The following is a 16,163-nucleotide window of genomic DNA, read 5'->3' as shown; positions in this document are numbered from 1 at the left end:
ATCATAATGAGAATATATCGTAGATTTAAAACATAAGTATGAAAGTAAGAAATGAAAATAAAAATAAGTCAAATTAATGAGATATGGATCGGAGTACAAGAATAATATGATAATAAAAAAAGTACAAATAAAAATTTAAATGCCTTTGTTATCTTTTTATTTTTCAAGGTTTGCAAAGACAAAAGATTATTGGAAGAAAAAAAAAAGTTTTTCTTAAGTTGAAGGTTGTTTTAACTCCTTTTTAACTCCAAGAACTAACTAGAAAGAAGGAGACTAAGGCTTGTTGTTTAAGGTGCGGATCCTTAGGACATTTGTCCGACCTATGCAACTTTCAATTGCTTTGAAATCTCACTATTTTTTCACTATGTTTTGTTTTTTTTTTTTTTGGGGGGGGGGGGGGTTTCCACTTTGTTATTTTTTTTGCAAAGGTTTTTTTTCCTTCCGGTAGAAATTATGTAAAGATTGAGCTACTTTTTCCCTGAAGAACACTATTTATAAAAGTCAAAGCCTTGCCCATTTTTGTATATGATTCCCCTTCTATCCTAAAGGTTTGAATTTGAAAATTTTTCCCAAATGTATACAAACCAAAATGTGTTTTTAACCTAAATAAGTATTATCATTTCCAACATTATTTCCTTAAAAAGAGGACAAGGTGAATAATAAAAATAAATGAAATAATGAAAAAGAAAAAAAAATGAACAAAATAAAATAAAATAAATGTAAAACCATCATAAATATGTAAAAAGATTAAACAGACAAACTACGTGGCTAGAGAAGGAATAGAAATTAGGTGCGACATTATCAAGAGAATAGAAACCCTAATACTTTGATACCATATAAAAGATTAGAAAAAAAACTAGAGAAGAATCATAGAAAGTGGGCTTAAAAGATACTAGCTTTACATAAGAAGAAAAGCAATACAAGGGACAAACTAAGGAATACAAAAAATAAAACATAATTAACATAAATTAGATTGCTTAACATCAAGTGACTTATGGATTAACATCATCGTTAGTTCTAGTTGAAGTGTGCATCATGTTTCGTGTGTTATTATTAGGAAAAATTGTCAGTGACTCTTCTCTACCATTAAATACAAAGATCTTGAAGCTAAGGAAAATCTTTTCAAAGAGAATTTCGCTAAGTTTATTGGCTAAGAAGACTAAGGTATTGAAGGGCCTAGTAATCGATTTGGTAATAGCGTTGTACATTAGCCAAGTGACTAAAGAGACTTGAGAAAGATAGTTTAAGAATAAGCGAAGTTTCTTTAAAATTATGGATAAACAATCTCCAGATGATGAAACTTGGTGGGAAGAGTGTAACACCTCACATTTTCTGATAAAAAAAATTCTTCGGTTCACATTTATTTTGGATTTCTAGTAATTTTCCATCTAAAATTTATTAATTTAAGAGATATTTAAGTTTTTGAATTTTTGGGTTAAAGATTTTCAGTTAAGCCTCAAATTCTTAATTTTTAGAATTTAATAGTTTATTTGGATGGCTGGATTAAGTTTGAAAGATCTAGGATGTGTTTGGGACAAGAGTGTCCTAAATCTAAAAAACCATCTCTTCCTACAATAAATACTATTTTATATTCCCAATTAGCTATAGTGAACCCTATTTCAAAACTCTATTTACTATTTATCACAATATCTATTTTACATCTATCACTTTTTTACTTTTGATACAATGTTTATTATTTAATTCTCAAACTAAAATAGTTTACACCTCAAACACATACTATTATAATTCAAATTAAAATAATCAACACTCCGAACATAAACTATTATAACAACCATAATATCCTGAGACTATAATAATCAACCCCTTATCCTATATTCTCCTAAATTTTATCTATATATGATTTTTGAATTAAAGATAGTTTAAAATTGGAGAAATAAAGAACATTTTGTTGTGGAAAATAGAGATGTTTTATTTATGTGGTCATAAAAGGAGGGGAAAGGGAAAAAAGGGGGAAAATAGAAAAATAGAAAAGAAAAGAAAAGAAGGAAACCTTAGCCCTCCATCATCTCCTCCTCTCCCTTGCAACTGCCGATCGCTTTCCGTCAGCTCTCGCCGGCGACCTCACCCGCGAGCAGCAGCGTCGAAGACGGAATCCGACGACCAATCCTCGCGCATGACCGATGCGTTGCACGTTTCCTTGCTCCACGTTCGACGTCGGAGCTAGCCTGCAACATGAACACTCACTTTGAACAAGTTTCGAAGCATCGTTTCTTCTCCGTTTGAGACTCCAACGTGAATAATAAGTTGTGCATCACGTTTTCGACGACTGGGTGTCTTGCAGCAGTTCTTTTGATTTGAGGATAAGCTTTCGACTGTTACCCACACTTGGATTGGCTTCAAATCAGTTTACCTATAACGTTAGTTTGGACGCTTTCGGACACCAACCAGCAAATTATTGCATTAATTTCCTTTTTGAATTGGATTTAAGTGTTTGAATATTATTCTGAACTCTTGGAATTCGTTTGTTGTCATGTTTGGGTAGATTTATAAGTGTTTGATTCAGGTTCAGCAAGTTTGAACACATTTTGGACTAGTTCAGACTCAATTAAACTGTCTTAGATCAGTCTTTGACTTGTGAAAGTTTGTTGGTTGTAGTTTTGGATTAATTTGGATTGATTAATTAAGGTTTATGGTGGATGTTGGTTAAGAACATTTCTGTTAGAAATCTCTCGACATCAATTAAGGTTTTCAAACTAAGTCCTAACACTTAAACAATGTGGTTATTTTTTAGACTTTCTGAAAATTGAGGTTTGTTCAAGGAAGTGGATTTTCGGTTTGAGAATTATAGGATTGTTGATCGAATTAAGTAGTTTCCATATTCCTTCCACAATGTAAATTTTGATAAAGATAGGTTTTGACTGTCGTGATTTGATAAATGGTTGAACGTGTATTTTGGATGTCTGAAAATATGTTTTGTACCATTTGAAACCAATTGAATTTGTTTTGGATTTTTAAATGGTTTCCTATTAGAAAACATGTTTAATGATTTGACTATTTTGTATATTTGTAGTTGATTTTGTTAATCAAAAGTTTGTGATTGTTTTGAATGATGGTTGGAAGTTTTTTTGACTGACTTTGAATTGTAAGTTTTTGACTGTTTTTGAATTGAAAGTGTTTCTATTCTGGTTTTGTTTACTTCTGAATACTTTTGAAAGGTTTGAATGGTTTGATTTGATGAGTTTTGCAGCACTGAAATTGCTATTTGGAACTACATGATTTGTTTCAAATGTTTCTCTTTGATTCGATAGGGGCTATCCAGATATGCCAGTTTTTGTGTTTTGGGAATTGTATGGTATTTTATTGTAGCCAAATTTGGAATTGACGGGTATTTGTTCTACCTGAAGCTTATTTGTGAGAAGGCACATTTTTGTGGTTTGACATTATTTGGAATGGAGATTCATGTGTGTTGCATTCACATGACTTCTTCACACTTTAAGTAACGTAGCTCTAACTGTGACAACATTTGAACTAGAGTGGTAGTCAGCTTGTATTTGTTATAATTATTCGGGCCACTGATTTGAACTAATCTTCTTTCTATTTTAGGCATGGTTCACCAACCCATGGGAATATGATCTATGTTTATGAGACCAATGTGTAATAATTAAGAGCTCCATCTCAAATCCTCTGAAAATGGTGGTATCTGGCGTTATTATTGATCTGGATGGCACACTTCTACATACAGGTCCTATTGTGTTTTTAACAATGTAAATCAACGTTAGTATTGCTTACTATTGTGACATTAAGGGTTGTTTCTATCAGCATCTTTATCTTGAGGCATTGAAATTGAATTTCTGTTTGTGAAAAATGTGATATCTATTTGACAGCTCCAATACCTGGATTCCCTATGAACATGATTGTTATTGTACTATTTGTATAAATGTATCAACTAACTTAGTTAACTTCTAGTGTTCTTTTCTTTTCATTTTTCCCACCGTTGAATTTCTCCCACCCTCCCACCATATCTTAGCAGATGGCATCGTGAACGATGTTCTAAAATATTTTTTGGGCAAGTATGGAAAGCAATGGGATGGAAGAGAAGCCCTAAGAGTTACTGGGAAGACACCATTCGAGTCTGCAGCTGTTATTATTGAAGATTACGGGCTTCCTTGCTCATCAACTGAATTGATGTCACAAATTTCCCCTTTGTTTGCAGAGAGGTACACAGTTATTTTTCTTTTCTCTCTATGTTTAAATTTATGTAATCACATCATTTTGGTTATAGTTTTTCAACATTTTGAGGTCCATAGTGAGATTTCTTGGTTTTTACATCATGTTGCAAGTTGATGTGGTGATGTACTGTGGCAGTTCAAAATTGAAAACACTGCGTGCTCAAGAATTTTCTGGGTACAACATGTGGGAAGTTCTAATATGCTTCAAACCCCCTTCGTGCAGTAAATTATAAACAGCTGGTGTTGTTCTAATTACCGTCTGTAAACTTTTAAGCATATATATTAATCCGTAGTTTATGGCACCTTCCATATTTTGTTGTTCATGTCACCTTAGCAACTTGTTGGTCTTGAAACACTGGCTTGCATAAATGATTGGAACTAGATTCTCAAGTCAATTTGGTTTTGTTATAATAATAGCATAAAGCATTTACACACACACATATGTATTTGATAAGAACAACAATTTTCATTGAGAAAAAATGAAAGAATGCATGAAGCATGAACTAGATTCTCAAGTCAATTTGGTTTTGTTATAATAATAGCATAAAGCATTTACACACACACATATGTATTTGATAAGAACAACAATTTTCATTGAGAAAAAATGAAAGAATGCATGGGCATACAAAAATCAAGCCCACAAAAAGTGACCCCCTTTACAAGAAGGGAATTCAACTATACAAAATCATATCAACAAAATAATTACAAAAACCCTTTAAAATCGAAGCACAATGAGATACATGAAAACGAGCAAGAGACCAAATTTCTCTAGCTTCCCTCTCAACCCCCTAAACACCCTGCTATTCCTCTCCCCACAACACCCATACAACAGCACTAGCAAGCCAGAAAAAGCGGCCTTTCTCCCCAAACGGCAGATTGAGGAGGAACTCTCAATTATTTACATATTAATTATTTCTTCTTTGACCTCCCAATTTACTTTAATATTTTTTCCTGATTTCCATTGTATTGGTGAATTGCTATTTCATTTCATTTCATTGATTTGTACTTTTGAAGTATTTTTTAGGCATCTTTCTGTAATTTCTACTCCAGGTGGTGCAACATTAAAGCACTTCCAGGAGCAAACCGGTTGATTAAACATTTCACTAGTCACAGAGTGCCCATTGCATTAGCTTCAAACTCAAGTAGGGAAAACATAGAGTCCAAAATTTCTTTTCAACCGGGTATGTTTTTAAGAGACTACCATATTAATTTCATTGTTCTGATTGCGATTGGTAATCATCGAGCCTTTTACTCTGGATTGTGGTTACTACTTTTTTATTTAGCTTCTTGATATTATAAATGTACAGGCTGGAAAGACTCATTCTCTGTGATAATTGGTAGCGATGAAGTTGCAATGGCCAAACCATCTCCTGAAATGTAAAAGCAACTATTTTCTGTCTGCTCTTCTTAACTTGATTAAATTTTCCCTTGCAAGTAATCCATTAAGAACTAACAATGCCTCACTGTTCTGGATGGCTGACTGCTCTTCACAAATTTGTGAAGTATTTCCATTTCAAGTAGTCCGTTAAGAGTTCTAACAATTGCTTTCATTGATAAAGATTCCTTGAATCAGCCAAAAGGTTAAATCTTGAACCCTCGAGGTGCCTCGTAATTGAGGATTCTATGTAAGTATCTGACCTCTTGAGAACTTCAAAAATTGAAATTTCCTATTTGATATTGAATCAATTTATTATATAATCATCCTGCATTTGAAATGTTAAGGTCCCGTTTGATGATGATTTCGTTTTCAGTATTCTGTTTTCGAGAATGGTGTTTTTTACTCCTAATTTCTTTGCTATTGTTTTCACATTTCTTAAATATACTTTTGAACTTTTATCTAAATTCCAAAAACAAAAAGTTTCTAAAAGCTAGTTTTTGGTGTTTTTTTTTTAAAAAAATTAAGCCTATTTTATCCACGTCTTACAATGATTTGCATCTTTCTTAAGTACAATGGTTGAATTCTTAGCCAAACTCAAAAAAAAAAAAAAAAAAAAAAATTTTTGAAAACAACTTTTTTTAGTTATCAAAATTTAGCTTAGTTTTTTAAATCATTGGTGAAAAGTAGATAACAAATAAAGAATTTTGGAAATGGAAAGTAGTATCCATCAGCTTAATTTTAAAAAACAAAAACAAAAAACAAAATGGTTACTATACGGAGCCTAATTTCTTTTTAGTTTTCAAAACTTCTTTAATTTTGAAAATGTTTTTAGAAAGTAGAATAACAAAACAAAGACACTTATAAGTGAAATTAATGTTTATAAGCTTAATTTTCAAAACAAAGAAAAACCAAATGATTATCAAATGGGGTCAATGTTTTTTAATATTGTTTTCTCCTATGTAAAGATATTAACTCTCAGACTATAACTTCTCACTCAACATGCATACCAGTCCAGGTGTTACAGCTGGTAAGGCTGCCGGGATGAAGGTGGTTGCTGTGCCATCCCATCCAAAAAAGTCTCATCTTTACTCTTCAGCGGATGAGGTGATCAATTCACTGCTTGACTTTCAGCCTCAGAAGTGGGGCCTACCTCCATTTGAAGACTGTACATGCCACAAACCTTTTTTTAGCCATCTCAAATTCTCAACCTTTCCAGTTGAGTTCTTTATGCACTAATCTTTTTGTCATAATTCTTGACCTTTAACTATAGGGATAGAGAACACCTTACCAATTAATCCTTTGTACATTGGAGGTCCCGTCATCAAGGGATACGGGCGTGGCTCAAAAGTACTTGGGGTTCCTACAGGTGTGTGAAAATTCAATAGACCTTTTTTTATTTTAGTCAGGCTGTTCATTTGAACCTTTATGTGGCTTGTGGCACGATTACTTTACTTTAGTTTAAAGGTTACTGGAGTTATCTGATTCCTGGTCTGATCTCATAGTCTGAATTCTTACTCATTAGTAATCTGCACTATTTTTCTTGAACTGTTCTTAATCTCGATTTCTGCAGCAGATATCTTTTCCTCATAATACTTACAAACTTTCTTTACCTTTCCCAGCGAATTTATCTACAGAAGGATATTCAGATGTCCTTTCAGAACATCCATCAGGCGTTTATTTTGGTTGGGCTGGTTTATGGAGAAGAGGCATCTTTAAAATTGTCATGAGTATTGGTTGGAATCCATTTTTCGACAATGCAGAAAAGACTATTGTAAGTGTATAACAAGTTCAGAAATGTTGATTTTGGTTGCTGCATTCACTTTCTGGTTAATATTAATATTTGTTTATGGTCTAGGAACCATGGCTACTCCATGACTTTGATGACGATTTCTACGGTGAGGACTTGAGACTTGTTGTAGTCGGATATATTCGGCCAGAGGTATTAGCATGTTCTTCCAAATTTTTTTATTTCATGCTCATAACTTCCATTAAATCTTATCAATATTATCATTAAGCAGGCCAACTTTCCTAGCCTTGAGAGCCTGATAGCCAAGATTCATGAGGATAGGAGAATTGCAGATAGAGCTCTTGATCTTCCATTGTACTCCAAGTATAGGAACGACCAATACCTGAAGCAGCATGATGCTTAGAGATGGCATGCTTTAGGAGTTTAAATTTATGCACCAAATTAACACTATTCCCAACTATACAGTTTTATACACTCCTATTGCAATATTGCAAAATTGCATCTCTTTTTAATTTTATTTTTAAATTTAAAGTATCATCAATGTAAGAGTGACTATTTGAAGTCCCGACTTCAAGAGAAAGGGTGGATGCTTTAATCGCCAAGTTATACTTATGTTGGTGCCTTTTTACCTTTATTATACCTACACATTGCTATTTGTTAAAGCGATGTTAATATCGCATAGAAGATGAGATCTACTAAATAATATGTGGGTCTTCTTTCGTTATTAGATATATATATATATTTATAATGTAGCAATTAGATGGGGTTTTGAAAATTGATTTCTGCCCTTGGTATAAGAATGTTTTGAAACTTTTCTTATATGCCCTCTATGTAGGCTATGAAAAATATAGATATTCTCATACATGCATTTTACAATAATAATCATATTTTGGAAAATAACTTGTGTTTATGTATCATTTTCTATCCATTTGTACTATTTGTCCTATTTTAAATAACCCGAGTAGCCAAACCAAAAAAAAAAAAAAAAAAAAAGGAAAGAGAGAGAGAGAGAGAACTATTCCTCTACACGCCAATGTAAGAGAATGTTATATGCTATAATTTCTAGACAAAAGATAGATGATAGTTCTGTATCTTTGGGATTATTTTCAATGTTTGTTCTTAATTTCTTTGAGTTAAATTCCCAAATTTGCATTTGAAAAGTCTTTTGTTACTTCTGTTAAAATTTTGCCAATGCCATTACATTAAGGTATATAAACATTCCAGCATATATATTCCAATTTATTTAGGTTCAAAATTCAATCTATATATTTTTCATAATTGACATACCCTTGTTTTCATATAAGAAAGATTTAAAAATAAATCGAGGCTAAAATAAATCTAGTTTAATTGACATGAAGAATTTTCATTGATATTTATTTTGGATTGTGTAATTTTGTTTTAATTTGTATTAAATCAAATTAGGAAAAATTGTTGAATTGGAGAAATGGTTAAATTGGAGTTTAGTTTTAGGTTATTTGAAATTTGTTAAAATCTCATTTGGGTTAATTAGATCTAAAATTGATTAATTTAAGATATTTAAATTTTTGTTGGATTAGAGATGTTGAATTAAGTCTCAAATTCTTGATCTTTAGTATCTAATATTTTCTTTGGATCGTTGAGATAAGTTTGAAAGATCCAAATTTTATCTCCTATATATAAATTTGGATTCATATAAATATTTTTATGGTTTTATAGCCGCAACTAATCCAATGCTTCTTTTTTTCTAACATAGTAAAAAAAGAATGAGTTTTTTTTGTAGAAATCAGAGATGTTCTATTTATGAGGTCATCAAAGGAGAGGGAGCGGAAAAAAAACCTGAAAAAAGAGGACAAAAAAAAGGAAGCTCCTCTTCCTTGCAGCCGCCGACCACTTTCCTTCCGTTAGATCTCTTCGCCAGCGACCTCATCCACGAGCAGAGCGTCGACCACGGACTCCGACAACTAATCTTCGCACATGACCGACATGCTCTTGCAGGTTTCCTTGCTCCATGTTTGACGGTAGAGCTAGTTTGTGTTAGATGATGTATAATTAAATTTACTTTGACCATCCATTAGCGAGATCCCGTGTTCATGTTAAACGTATTTAAACAATAATATATATAATTAAAGTATGGAGATTAAGGTTCTAGATTCTTAATTGAGTACGGACAGCTAGAAGCCCATTCTGTTAAAGAGAGATCGTATTAAGAGCATTTGGAGTTTTTTGAGTTTTGGTTGAGGAGACAATAATTATCTTAAAACTATTATCATTGTGAAACTATCATCAATCTTTCAATGAAATATATTTTTTTGTTCTAACAGCAATTTGGTGGAATGATATTAAGTTAATCTATTCAATATAGATTTAAAGTTATTATATTAAAAATGGGTAACAGGGTACAAATTACATGTTTGGTTGTCTGTTTATATTCGTTTTCTATCGGGGATGTGATTCAATTTTTGATTTCGGTAAAGATGTTTAAAAGATTATTTTCAAAAAGAAAAAAAGTGACAGAAACCCTTGATTGCGCACGGTGACAGTAGCATTTTGTTGCCGGCATCTAATAGCGTACGAATTTTGCCAGCGATGCATGATCGGTATTTAGGCTAAAAAATTATCAAGGAGTTGAAAATTAAAGATATTGTATCGTGGAATTCTATAATTTCATGCTATCAACATAGTGGAGATGTTTTTGAAAGTTTATTTTTCTCTTAAATATTATTGGAAGGCATAGTAGCTTCGGATGAAATATTTAACTAAAATTCCTTGCAATTTGGGAAGTCAGACCATTCATATTTAACTAAAATATAATTTCTCTTAAATTTCTTTTTAGGAACTACCCTTGTAGACATGTATGCTAGGTGTGAATTTAAGTTAAGTTTGAATTTGATTGATAATTTTTTTTTTAGTGATATTCACATGTTGATATCCCTTTCAATTGTATTCTGTGTATGCAATTTTTGGTGAATTATGAAATCTGATTATTTGGTGTTCTTCTCCCATTATTTATGTACAATAATATAATTTAAGATTACTATTGTGTCTTATATTTTAGATTGAATTGGTCAATATAATATCTTACCAAAGTAGTCTCTATTATCTAGATTAATTTAATTCTAAAATATAAGATGTGCATATTCATCAATTTATGCGAATGATTATTGGCCTATAGGAAAAGATAATTATTTGGCCAAATTGTGGGTATGCATGTGGTAATGAGTATGTGACAATTGTAAAGATTGTTCATGTGAAAAATAGTTGGTCTAAAGAAAGAATATCTTTTGACAGAGTTTATTATCAATACTTTGATTACTACGTTGAGAGTACCATTTACAGTTGGTGTCTTTGTCCAAAGGCTAGACATCAATGTTGTGCTAGGTATCTCCCACCATATGGTGAAATCATTTTATCATATTTTAATTATGAGTATATGTCTTGTTCTTTATTATTTCAGTTGGTCTTACTCAAATATCTAGGAATTTGAGTTCAATTCCTAAATTGAATGGATCGAATTTCAATATTTGGAAGGAAAGTCTAGAGATACTTCTCGGGTGTATGGATCTAGACCTTACATTAAGGATAGATAAACCTATGGATCTGGACCTTGCATTAAGGACATAAATCTACTTCTACTGAGGAACAGTCGAATACGTCTAATATTGAGAAGTCAAAACAGTCACTTCATTTCGGAGTCTTTTTGGGGCTCTATCACGGAAAGTGAAAATGGCAATAAGTTCCTTGCTCAAATTGAGAAATATTTTACGAAAATGAAAAAGAGGAAACAAGTAATCTTTTGTCTTCTTTAACTTCCATGAGGTATAAGGACAATGTGAACATAAGGGAGTACATTATGGAAATGTCCAATATCTCAGGTAACTAAAGACACTTGATATCGAGATGAAAATTTACTCGTAAATCTGGTATTTATCTCTTTTCTTGCACAATTCACTTAGTTTAACATAAACTATAATACTCTGAAGGATAAATGGAGTATTAATGAGCTTATCTCACAATGTGTGTAAGAAAAAGATAGCATTAAGAGAGAAAGGACAGAAAATGCTCATTTGGCAACTGGCTCTCGTAATATGAAGAGAAGGAAATCTACAGATGCTGCAGAAGGGACATCTCAGTAGAATAAGAGCAAGAAATAGGTTACTGAAAATCCTTGTTTTTTCTGTAAGGAAGGTCACTTCAAGAAAGATTGTCCCAAGTACGCCAAATGACGTGTAAAGAAGGGTAAACTTCTTACTTTGGTTTGTTCTGAAGTTATTTATGCTTCTGTACCTACAGATACTTGGTGGGTGGATTCTGGTGCTGCTACTCACATACGTATATCTATATAGGATTGCTTGTGGAGCCAGCCACCAAGTGATACTGAAAGATTCATCTATGTGGGTGATGACAAAATAACTCCAGTTGAAGCTATTGGAAATTTTAGATTACGTTTAAAAACTGGTTGTTATTTGGATTTGAATGAGACTTTGTTATATCGTCATTTAGACGGAATTTAGTTTCTATATCTAGTTTGGAAATTTTGGTTTTGGTTTTTCTTGTTCTTTTGGAAATAATGAAGTTAGTCTTTTTTCAAGATTCCAAGCTTACTGGTACCAGTTCTTTAATTGATAATATATGTATGCTTGATTCTTTTGCTTCATTTAACAAGATTATGTAATCTAATTCATGTGGTACAAAGCGTAAATTAAATGAAAATTTTTCTATGTTATGTCACAAGTGTTTAGGTCACATCTCTAAATAGAGAATTCAGAGACTCATGTCAGATGAAATTTTGTATTCCCTTGATTTAAGTAACTTTGATGTTTGTGTAGAATGTATCAAGGGAAAACAAAAAAACATAAGAAAATTAGATGCCAACAGATGCTCAGACGTGTCAGAACTAATACATACAGTCATTTGTGGTCCATTCCCTACGGTTTCTTGGAGTGGACAACAACATTTTGTTACGTTCATATATGACTATTCAAGATATGGGTACCTATATTTAATTCATGAGAAGTCTCAATCTTTGGACGTTTTCAAATCCTTAAAAGCTGAAGTTCAACTTCAAATTGGAAAGAAAATTAAGGCTATCAAACCTGGTCGTGGCGGTGAATACTACAATAGATACGATGGATCAAGTGAACAACATCTAGAGACCTTTATCAAATACCTAGAGGAATGTAGAATCGTCCCACAATACACTATGCCAAGGAAACCCAATTATAGAACAAGACAACATTGAAGTCCTCATTCTTAAACTTGAAGTTCAAACTCAATAACTTCAAGAAATGCCACTAAGGAGATCCACTAGAGAAAGAAGAAGTTACTGGACCCGTAATGTATGCCCTAGTGTCTTGTTTTTGTATATTGTACCTTGTAATTTTACTTTGTATTTTGTGCACCCCACTAGCTTTAGGACAAGTAGAAGATCGATTGTCAGGATTGATACTCTAAATCTCGTGGTCTTGTAGTTTGTAAATTATATTTGTACAAATATATTATTTATCTAATAAAATAAGTTGTATTTTATTTGAAATTTAGTTGTATTAATCCAAAACTAATAAACTAAGATCCAAGGTTATTAGATGTAACTTAAACATGTATGGAAAGACATATAGGTGGATCATATTTAAGTAATAACCTGAACGGTCAGTAGTAGATGGATAAGGTTGGGTATCTTATCTTGGTGACACTACGGATATGACTCAATTTGTAGTTGTTACTTGTTGTAAAGTACTACAAATCATCTGATCCTGATCATTCATGTAGAGACATATAAGGGGGTATCTTATACAATGAGTTTGTATAAGATCGGACCACGAAGTGAATCGTCTCAAACCAGGATGACCATAGGTGACTTGACCTTAATCTTGAGTGAGTTGTGAACTTCTGCTTATGAGAGCGGTCCTTTGATTTTCATGGGTGAGAGTAACCAGTTTCGTCGACTCAATATGCCTACCATTTTAAGGATTTGTCTGATTGGAGAGCTGGGAACACAACGATACAAGAAAGAATCCACTTCTTCCTTATGTTAGGGTTAGTAAATAAATTGCTCCCTTAAGGATTGATTCTAGGTCTTAAACAATATGGTGCCACACCCTTTCCTGGTTTGAGAGGGGTTCGGTTATAATTGGACTATAATTAATTGTTCATTAGAGAGATCAGTTGTATTTAAGGAGTTAGATGTAACTACATGGGTAAAATGGTAATTTTGACCTAATTGTACTTACACAATTATGAAGGGCCAACGTACTATTGATTAGTTATATTCAATGGACACAGAAATATATCTATAGTGCGACCAACTATCGGTCTTTAGTGGAGTGACCAGCAACTAATGAAGGTTGATTAATTTAATTAAAAAGTTTAATTAATTAATCAAGTATCATTGAATCTTCAATCTATAGGCCCATAAGGCCCCTTTGTTAACTCAATAAGGATTAATGAGAAACAAATTAATTGAATTTGAATTGTTTAAATTAATTAAAAGGAAGTAATTATATAAGATATAATTAACATAATGTATATGATACATTATAATATAAATTTGTAATGAGAGAAATAAATATTTGAATATGATTCAAATATTAATCATATGAATGTGATTCATATAAAAACTATAGGTTAAAATTAATATGAATATGATTCATATTAATACTATAGGTTAAATGAGAGAATAATAAACTATGGATTATATTATATATGATATAATATAAACCATAGGTTATATGTTATATGTGATATTGTTGGATTTTATGCCATAAAACTCGTAGTAGTAAATGTAAATAATTAATTGTCATCAATAAAGAGTTACCGATGTTATTTCAATAAGTGTTATTGATTGTGTTGTATTCATTTTGTCTTAATAACTCTAAATTCAATAAACTAATATCCTAGGCTGTCTTATGAGTCTTGAACTGTATGTGGAGACATACAGGGATCAATGTTCAAGATATAGCATAAAGGGTCTATAGTATAATGATAAGACTGAGTATCTTATCCTAGTAACACCATAGATACGACCAAATTTGTATTTGATACAAACACAATGATCCAGCGTATTCGTGTAACTGACATGCGAGTGGGGGTATCCTATGCAATGAGTTTGCATAAGACCGGACCGCGAAATAGTAACCACTAGATATAACTCTGCTAACTAGTTAAGTTCTATTTCAATAGGATGATCTAGACAACTTAGTCTTAATCCTAAGTCTATTATGAACTCCTATACACAAGGGATTATCCTTTGATTTGTATGGGTGAGAGTGGCCAGTTCGCCGACTCAATATGCCTACCATTTTGTGGACAAAATTGAGTAGAGAGTTGGGAATATAATAATACAAGATGGATTTCACTCTTTCCCGACTTTAGGGTAAGTAGATGAGTGTTCTCCTAAGTAGTGTCTTCGAGACTTGAATAAAGGGCCCTACCCTCTTACTAGCCTGAGAGGGATTTCTATTGAATGGTTGGACCATAAACAGACTATTCATTGGAAGAGCATTGATACTTAAGGATATAGAGATAACCTAGGGGTAAAATGGTAATTTGCCTCAGCTGGTGTTACGAACACTTGTGAAGGACTAACTTGCTATTATTGGTCTTTTTTCGTGGACAGAAAATATATCTGTAGTAAGAAGAGCGCAGTTGTGGGTCTTTAGTGAAGTGTACTTACAATTAATGAATATTGATTAATGTGGTTAATGAGTTTAGTCAATTAATCTCATATTGTTGGAGCTTCTGATTTGTATATCCATGAGGTCCCTTCTTAGCTCATAAAGGGAATTGGGATAATTATGTCTTGAATAGAGTTTGAAATGTTCAAATTCACTTAGGGAAATAGTATAATGATACATTATAATATAAAGTTTATATTTTAATTAAATTTTATAATATAAATTTAATTTTGGATAGGATTCAAAATTAATTTATGGGAGAACTAAATATTTGAAGGAGTTCAAATATTAATTTAATATGAAATGGATTCATAGTGAAACTATAGGTTAATATTAATGCGTATTAGATGCACATTAAAACTATAGGTTATGAGAGAAATATAATTGAATATGATTCAATTGTAGGCTAAATTAAATATTTAATATTTAATTTGATAATTAATTAATTGGAGAATTAATTAATTAATTAATTATTAATTTAATTAATTTAATTTAATTAATTGAATTAAAACTATAAATTATGTGAGAGTGTTTCATTTAAATATAGTTTAAATGAAATAATTAATTAAATAAGATTTAATTAATTATTAAATTAATTTAATTTTAAACTAAAAGTTAACTCCCACATAGGGAGTTAATAGAAACGTGGGAGCCCACGTTTCTCTCTCTCTTCTTTGATCAAATACCTCAAAATGTATGCAGTGTAGATATTGTTGCATGGCTTCTTCTTTTTTTTTTTTTTTTTTTTTTTTTTTTTTTTTTTTTTCATAGAAGCCATATGTAAACAAAAAAAATTTCCCTCTCTCAAATTCTCCTTCTTCCCATATTCATTTGGTTCCCACAAACCACTATACTGAAAGTTCTCAAAGAATAGGAAGGAAGCCCTTTTGGTGATGTTGATTTCAATCCCAATTGAAGAATTGGTGATTTTCATTTGATTCTACAAAAGTAAGTATCCTTTCCCTTTTTGTAGAATTTATTTTCTAATGCATGCTTAACCTAGGATTTAATTTATAGTAGGATGTGTTTTTTTATAGTCTCTTTAATATTCTGAATTTTCTAATGTACGGGTATTTCACGAATTCCTAAATTAGTTTCGAATAAAGTCTTGTTTTCTTTCACTGCGCTAGGGTTTTCATCCCTACAATTGGTATAAGTGATACCTTGTAGAATTAATTTAGGTTACTGAAATTTGCACT

General features: G+C 31.8%; 1 protein-coding gene across 1 annotated transcript; it reads left to right on the top strand.

The window, feature by feature from the left end:
- Positions 1 to 1,911: 1,911 nt before the first annotated feature.
- Positions 1,912 to 7,927, top strand: FMN/FHY (riboflavin kinase/FMN hydrolase). The gene is made up of 11 exons (XM_039038620.2): positions 1,912 to 2,378; positions 3,565 to 3,703; positions 3,992 to 4,178; positions 5,241 to 5,371; positions 5,498 to 5,567; positions 5,750 to 5,815; positions 6,579 to 6,733; positions 6,839 to 6,934; positions 7,188 to 7,339; positions 7,424 to 7,507; positions 7,587 to 7,927. Exons 2-11 carry the CDS (start codon positions 3,652 to 3,654, stop codon positions 7,716 to 7,718), a joined length of 1,125 nt encoding a protein of 374 aa, XP_038894548.1. The 5' UTR covers positions 1,912 to 2,378; positions 3,565 to 3,651; the 3' UTR covers positions 7,719 to 7,927.
- The last annotated feature ends 8,236 nt before the right edge of the window (positions 7,928 to 16,163 follow it).

This window comes from Benincasa hispida, chromosome 8 (genome assembly GCF_027475165.1).
Source record: "Benincasa hispida cultivar pf3 chromosome 8, pf3_genome.v1.1, whole genome shotgun sequence".
In the NCBI taxonomy this organism is placed as follows: domain Eukaryota; kingdom Viridiplantae; phylum Streptophyta; class Magnoliopsida; order Cucurbitales; family Cucurbitaceae; genus Benincasa; species Benincasa hispida.
This window is presented reverse-complemented; position numbering and strand designations above follow the sequence as displayed.